Raw genomic sequence first — 6,820 nt, 5'->3', positions numbered from 1 at the left:
GCACATATTACAAAAATGAAGCTAACATTGTGGAAGACAAGAAAATTAATGGAGAGCTTTCTAAGAGAGAGAAAATGGAACTAGAGAGCAGAGAGGCGCATATGAAGGTGGAGAAGATGAGGGCTGCTCTTCATGCTTTTAACTCTAGGTCACCAGCTTCAAGTGTTATGAGCTCCCCCACTAGTGTGATTACCCATGTCAATCAAGCTCACAAAACAGATTACGAAGATTTATCAGAAGAATCCTTAATTATGTCTGCTAATAGGCCTTGCTTTGCGACTAATCGGCTTGATTATGTCCCCTGTAGCCAAATGCTAGAAGTACAAAGCTCATCTCTCATGCATGCACCGCCATCTCAGTCTACTTCTATACTTCAAAAGCTGCAAGGCGGTGATAACTTCGAGTATATCTCTGATATTAAACCTCTCACCACCACCACCTATGGGGCCAACGCAACCGGTGTAAATGTGCTTCCACAAGCGGCATGTCATGCCGTTGCGTCAGGCAGAGGAGCGTGTGAACAGCCCCAGGTGTCCCAGTGGGCCTCCATGCAGCACGAATTGTCCGCCACGTCAGCTTCCTATCATCAAGCCTCCCCATCATTGCTCTACGAGCAAGCTTCTACACAATGTGAGCCTCATCATCAATGTCAATGGAGATGTCTTGAGGAAAGTGGGCCACACGTGCCACCAAAAGAGAGTTCCTTGAATGCCATGCCTTCCACCTCTTTTTGGGATGGCTCATGGACCTTGATGATGCAACAACTATTAGGGGATGGTTCTATGTTGCCAAGGGCCAATACTCCCATTGATGACAATTCATCCAAGCAGACGGTTTGCACTACATCATCAGCATCGTCCGAATTGCAACGTCTAGCATATATGCTTGATGAGATGTAGATGTAAAGATCCCACCACCACTTATGAACGATCCATGCAAGCTCCAGATAGTCTTAGGGACCTCAAGACACACTATTGGAGAGGATCTCTCTCTCTCTCTCTCTCCATTGCACCCTTGTAATGATAACTTTTGGAGAACTTTTTTTTTTTGTCTTCCATCATGCAATCTTTTGCCCTTTCCTCATTGTTTACATGGCAATAGATATTTTTTTCCAAACACAACTAGTGCTTGATTTAAGGGGTCACGAAGTGGTGAGTTGATATTGGGAGGAATGAATCATGTTGTGTATACACCAAGTATAAAAATTTAGGTGTTGCCTTGGCATGCACATAACTACCATGATTAAGGTAGTTCTTTTGTTTGTAAATACACAACTAGTGTTATATGAGGAATGGAAAACATTCGCATTAATTGCAAAGATCATTTAAAAATATGTTTATCTCCACAACAATTTTGCTGACCATGTATGATTCTCTTTTTAATTCAAAACTCATTTTTTTTAGCGCATTGGCTTTCTAATCGCAAACTAATCATTCCCTACGAAGGTATTTTGTTAACACCCAACAAAAGATTCAAAGCATTTCTTTCTAAAACTCCTCTTTTTGTAGATACAAGAGGTTTTTGAACGTGAAATGCAAGATTAGGAAAGGACTTTTTTTTTTCTCTATTTTGGTCATGTGACAGCGTATTTGACCCTTTGTAATCTGGCTTCCATTCCTAATTTGACCCTTTGTATTCCGGCTTCCATTCCTACGCTTTGCTTCTTAATGTCTTTTACATACCGCAACAACGCGTGAGTTGAGCACTAGTTATAGTTAATGGTGCCCATACAAGCCTATTTTTGTGAAGGGCTTGGATCTCATATGAGACTAATTGCTTATAACCTTTGGGCTCTTGTCCAAACCTTAACATTTATGGGTCACATGTGAGTTTTGAAAAAGGATTTTGAGCCATTAAAATTATTTCTTTTCCCTCTTGTTGATTTCTCTCTCTAACACACACACACACACACACACACACACACACACACACACACACACACAAATATATATATAGAAGCACAATAACGCATAGCCTCAGCCCATCGGGTCATGTGATCTACTGCGACTATCATGTATACCTTCATGTGTGTCTAGGGAGTGGGCCAATAGCATCTACCAGAGTGAGATGCTGCTGAGTTGCTGCATTAAGAACAAACAGTGGTCGCTCTTCTTCCACAACTTATAGGTGATAGAACGTTGGAGCAGTTGTCTCTCTCGGCGTTAGCAGCAGAGGCAAAGCAGCGACATCCATCAACACAAAACCTTAAGATTAATAACGTTTCATTATTCCAAATTTATTTAGAGACTGTTCGCATGCAACAGAATTACTCTAATTGCTAACCGCAAGATAGTGCAGTGGATGAAGGTGTAGGTCATGGGTTTAAGCCCTTAGGGGGCAACCAGAGGCACCCATGGCTGTGTTGTGTTGTACTTTCTAATTCCATCCAATTCAAAAATAAAAAATTAATTCATTAAGTGCCATTGTGAAGGGTTCTCTTTGAAGGAAGGTGAGCACATAACCATGGCCCTATACTTTTGCACGATCATTACGGACATGGGTACTTCTTCATCTCCATTAACATTTATGGCTCTCGCCTTTGCCGGACATAGTGAAGAGTTCGATGGCTTGGGTAGACAACAGTCATATATGTGATAAATTATGTGATTTGTGAGTGAGTGTCGAATGATAAAAATTGTGTTTTGCGAGTGAGGCAATGAGAAAAAGGGCCTTTGCCCAAAGCTCCGTCCGACGACCGCAAGGCTAGGGGGAGTGTTGAATGGAACCTGCTATAACTGCCAACTTCACACAAAAAGTCCACTAGACATCCATCCTCCAAAGAAACCAACGCTTAAGAGAACTAAATCCAGCGGGAAAAGCAAGGCGCCTCATGTCCAAAAGGTATGGCAACATGGGTCAAACAAGCTCCATGATAAAGTTTTCCCTTCCCGTAAACAAAATGGAATAGAGCGTCCCTCAAGGACCCTAGGGTTCGTAGGCCCCCTAGGGGTAGGGTGGCTCTAGAAATCAGCCAAAGGAGACCTTCTGCCTTGTGAAAGGTGAGTTGTAGGAACATATGGCACTCACACATGCATGATTTCACATTCAATTCTAGAGCGATTTTGGTAGGTAGCCGTCACACATGGTTGGTGTGGGATCGCACTACCCATTTAAAACCCCAACTTTCCCTTGCTCCTACATCTTGTCCTCCCCTCTCCACTTGCCTTCTCTCCCTTGCAACAAGAGCTCCAAGTTCCCCAAAAGAGCTATGGTGAGCAACCCAATTGGCTCCTCCCATGGAACTAAGAGCAAGGCCCCTTCGCCAAGGAAATGGACTTCCATGGTTAACCTCAAAAGAGGAAGATCTAGCCGTCACACATGGTTGGTGTGGGATTTCCCTGCCCATTTAAAACTCCAACTTTCCCTTGCTCCTACATCATCTTATCCTCTCCTCTCCACTTGCCTTCTCTCCCTTACAACAAGAGCTCCAAGTTCCCCAAAAGAGCTATGGTGAGCAACCCAATTGGCTCCTCCCATGGAACTAAGAGCAAGGCCCCTTCGCCAAGGAAATGGACTTCCATGGTTAACCTCAAAAGAGGAAGATCTAGCCGTCACACATGGTTGGTGTGGGATTTCCTTGCACATTTAAAACTCCAACTTTCCTTTGCTCCTACATCATCTTATCCTCTCCTCTCCACTTGCCTTCTCTCCCTTACAAAACAAAAGCTCCAAGTTCCCCAAAAGAGCTATGGTGAGGAACCCAATTGGCTCCTCCCATGGAACTAAGAGCAAGGCCCCTTCGCCAAGGAAATGGACTTCCATGGTTAACCTAAAAAAAAATCACCCCGTCTACCCTAAACGATGATATCATGAACACCCTGGCCAACAGACCACAGTCATGCACTTTTTTAAGAGGAGACAATCATAGGTGAGGGAATATCCTCACCTCTTCCCATTGAAAAGAGACCCCAAGATAGTATCACCCCCCGCCCCTCCCCTTAAAAATGTTTTTTTGGAAGGAAATGAATGATATCTCCTTCATTTCATACAACACGAAAGGTCTCATAGATAGTAAGTGTCCCTACATAATGCACCATTTTTTGAAGGAAATGAATGATATCTCCTTCATTTCATACAACACGAAAGGTATCATAGATAATAAGCGTCCATGTATAATCAATGGATGCACCAATGTGGTCTCAATCCAGACTTCATTTGTGTATAAGAAATAGAAGATACAATTCTCACGGCCCATCTCATGCCAGAGATAGTGTCAGGTAGTTGCAGGATTCACAACCAACAGACATGCTATGCTATCTCCTAGCCTCTATATGGATTATATAAACCCCCTTGCTAGGGGTCATGCTAGGGGTCATAGGTACCTTTCACGTCAATTTATAAAATTATTGTTATCAAGTTGCCTATGGTAGCATAGGAAATTATCATATAGACCCCCTCGCTAGGGATCATAGGTGCCTTTCATGTTATTTGTAAAATTATTGTACTCGAGTTGCCTATGGTAGCATAGGAAATGTTATACCAAGAGTTAGAAAAAATAGAACATCATAGAATAGTTGATTAGGCTCTTGATCGTGCTAGTTCTTCCAAGGTAATTTCTTGCTCAAGGGCTGCTGCTAACCCTACATGCACCATCATGGCCCTACACTTTAACATTAGTTTTCAAGCTACATCTCTTTCCCTTGAGAGAGATGAGGGGGTACGAGAAATGCTCTTGCAGTATATCCATGTTTTCTACCATGGAAGCTGCCTTTTTGCCCGTTTTGTCAAGAACAAGAGGGACGTGGTACTTTTCAGTCCTTTTTAAACAGCTTCGACATTTCTTTGGATGGTCGACTTTACTCATAGAGCTTCAAATGTTGGAAATTAATCTCTTCCTCTCTTTTTAGATATGCTATTTTCCTTCCTAGATCTTCTTGAAGATTCTGGTTCCCCTCATCAACCAGTCTCTCTAGCTCTCTCGAAAAAAGATTCAGATGTTGGGAAATCTCTTCCTCTCTTCTTAGATATGTTAGTTCCCCTCATCGACTAGTCTCTCTAACTCTTTTATCACATACGGCATATTTTCTTTCCCTTGTAAGGGGTCTTATCCTCCCAACTTTATTTTTTAATATGTTTGAGTAGCTACTGAGTGTCTCTAAGAGGTGACACCTAGCTGGGGATACACCCATTTGGAAACTAACCTTCCAAATAGATTTTATTGCGTACTGAAGGCAATTGGAATAGTTGTGGGTCAGTGTAAAACCACCCTGCTCTGACTTTCTGGTTGGTTAGGAAAGTGGTCAAAGATCTTATCACCTTAACATTGGAGTTTAGGAAGCCCTTACTAAGGGCTGAGGACATGTAACACCTATGCTTGATTTCCTTATGAGGCTCCCCGTTCTCCCATTTCCCCATATAAACTCTGTGTCGAAGGCCATGTCTTGAAGTGAGCGAAGATCTTTGCATTTGAGCCATTGCTTCTTTTATTGGCCTCTGATAACCGGTCCCATATTTTTATACCTATTCGTTGGTGACTCCATCATGTTAAAATCACCCATTTGTGTTAGAGAGTCATCAAGTTGCAAAAGGGCCCATAAGCTCGGTATGAGCAACCAGAACTCAAAGCATACAGTGAAACTAGAGCCATCCTTTTAGATCCCATGTCTATCTAGAGTGCCACCCACCTATTTCTAGGGTCTTTGTGAACTTGTTTAATGGGGTAGACCCACTTCTTTAGAAGCCCCATTATGGTTCCCCCACTCCTTTGGGTGTGTTGGAGAATTTGCGCTTGTTATCCCCCATATGGTGATCTATCCTTGCATGATATAATATATATATATATATATATTATATTATATATATGATCACCTCTAAGGCCCCTCTCATCCCTCCAATATCCTTTGGGTTAGTGGGTTACGAGATAAGGTGATGGGAGGGCCTTTTCTTAGGCGAATCCTTTGGGTGTAGCATAACCTGGACATAATAGTGGTATCACAGCCTACTATGTGTGCTACGTGTTGGTTGCTATTGTGCACCTCTGGTAGTTGGCACCAAAAGCATGTACGACCATGTGTGTGGACAAGTTGATGATGTTCGGCTGTAACTGTCGTCTACATAGCATTGGGTAGAATCACCGTTGTTGTCGTGTACCTCTGGGCCTGGTGTCGTTAAGGCCTTTGGGTATTGCTAGCACAGTAAGAATTTTATGGGCATAAAACTATAGGTTTTCGACATTTTAAAGTTTTTGCCCTATTTTTGATGATTTTCACATTTTGGGGACCTTGCCACACTATTTTTTTGGGCTTATTCTTCACTTTCCCTTCTCTTTCTTTGATATTCCTCCATCACTTTTTTTCTTGACATTTTTTTGCCAACTCAACTACTTCGTTTGATATTTCAGCTACTCAATCTACTTTCTTCGACATTTTTCCTATTGGTTTAACAAGGATTAACTCCATCACACTACTTTTTTTGACATTTCCTGAACACAAATCTCCTTTCTTTGACATTTTAATGGTTCACATAGTGAAAGTAGCACTTATTAGAATGTCATACATGCCCCTTGCAAGGTTCTCTCTCTAGGTTGTGATAGTAAATGTGCACTAGATCTAGTTTCCATGGAGATGCCAGATTAGAGATGAGTAAATGTGAAACATCCCTTGTATTTGAAAACTTCACAAGGTCAATTACAAAATTAGAAGCTTGAGTGCACACTTGGGTTGTTTTGTAGAAGGCTCATAGCCTAATTCTTTTCTAAAATTGAAGTTGTTTGACACTCTATTATAGGTTGTTTGCCTTTGGCAATCCATGCTTTTCATTGTACCTTTTCTTGGAAGACCATATAAGAGAGTTTAGGAAAATCCAAATTCCCACTTTGCAA

The 6,820-nt window shown here is 41.9% G+C and overlaps 1 protein-coding gene across 1 annotated transcript in view; it reads left to right on the top strand.

Moving 5' to 3' along the window:
* LOC147604201 (uncharacterized) overlaps window positions 1-1,055 on the top strand; it is a 2,479-nt gene extending 1,424 nt beyond the window's left edge. Inside the window, exon 3 of the mRNA XM_086795342.1 lies at window positions 1-1,055. This exon is cut by the window's left edge and continues 233 nt beyond it. Coding sequence (XP_086651468.1) covers window positions 1-899 — 899 coding nt within the window. The 3' untranslated portion in view covers window positions 900-1,055.
* The last annotated feature ends 5,765 nt before the right edge of the window (window positions 1,056-6,820 follow it).

This window comes from Cibotium barometz, chromosome 62, assembly GCF_041138505.1.
Source record: "Cibotium barometz isolate CiBa-2024 chromosome 62, ASM4113850v1, whole genome shotgun sequence".
NCBI classification, from domain to species: domain Eukaryota; kingdom Viridiplantae; phylum Streptophyta; class Polypodiopsida; order Cyatheales; family Cibotiaceae; genus Cibotium; species Cibotium barometz.
The sequence above is the reverse complement of the archived record's forward strand: the minus strand, read 5'-3'. Positions and strand labels throughout refer to the sequence as shown.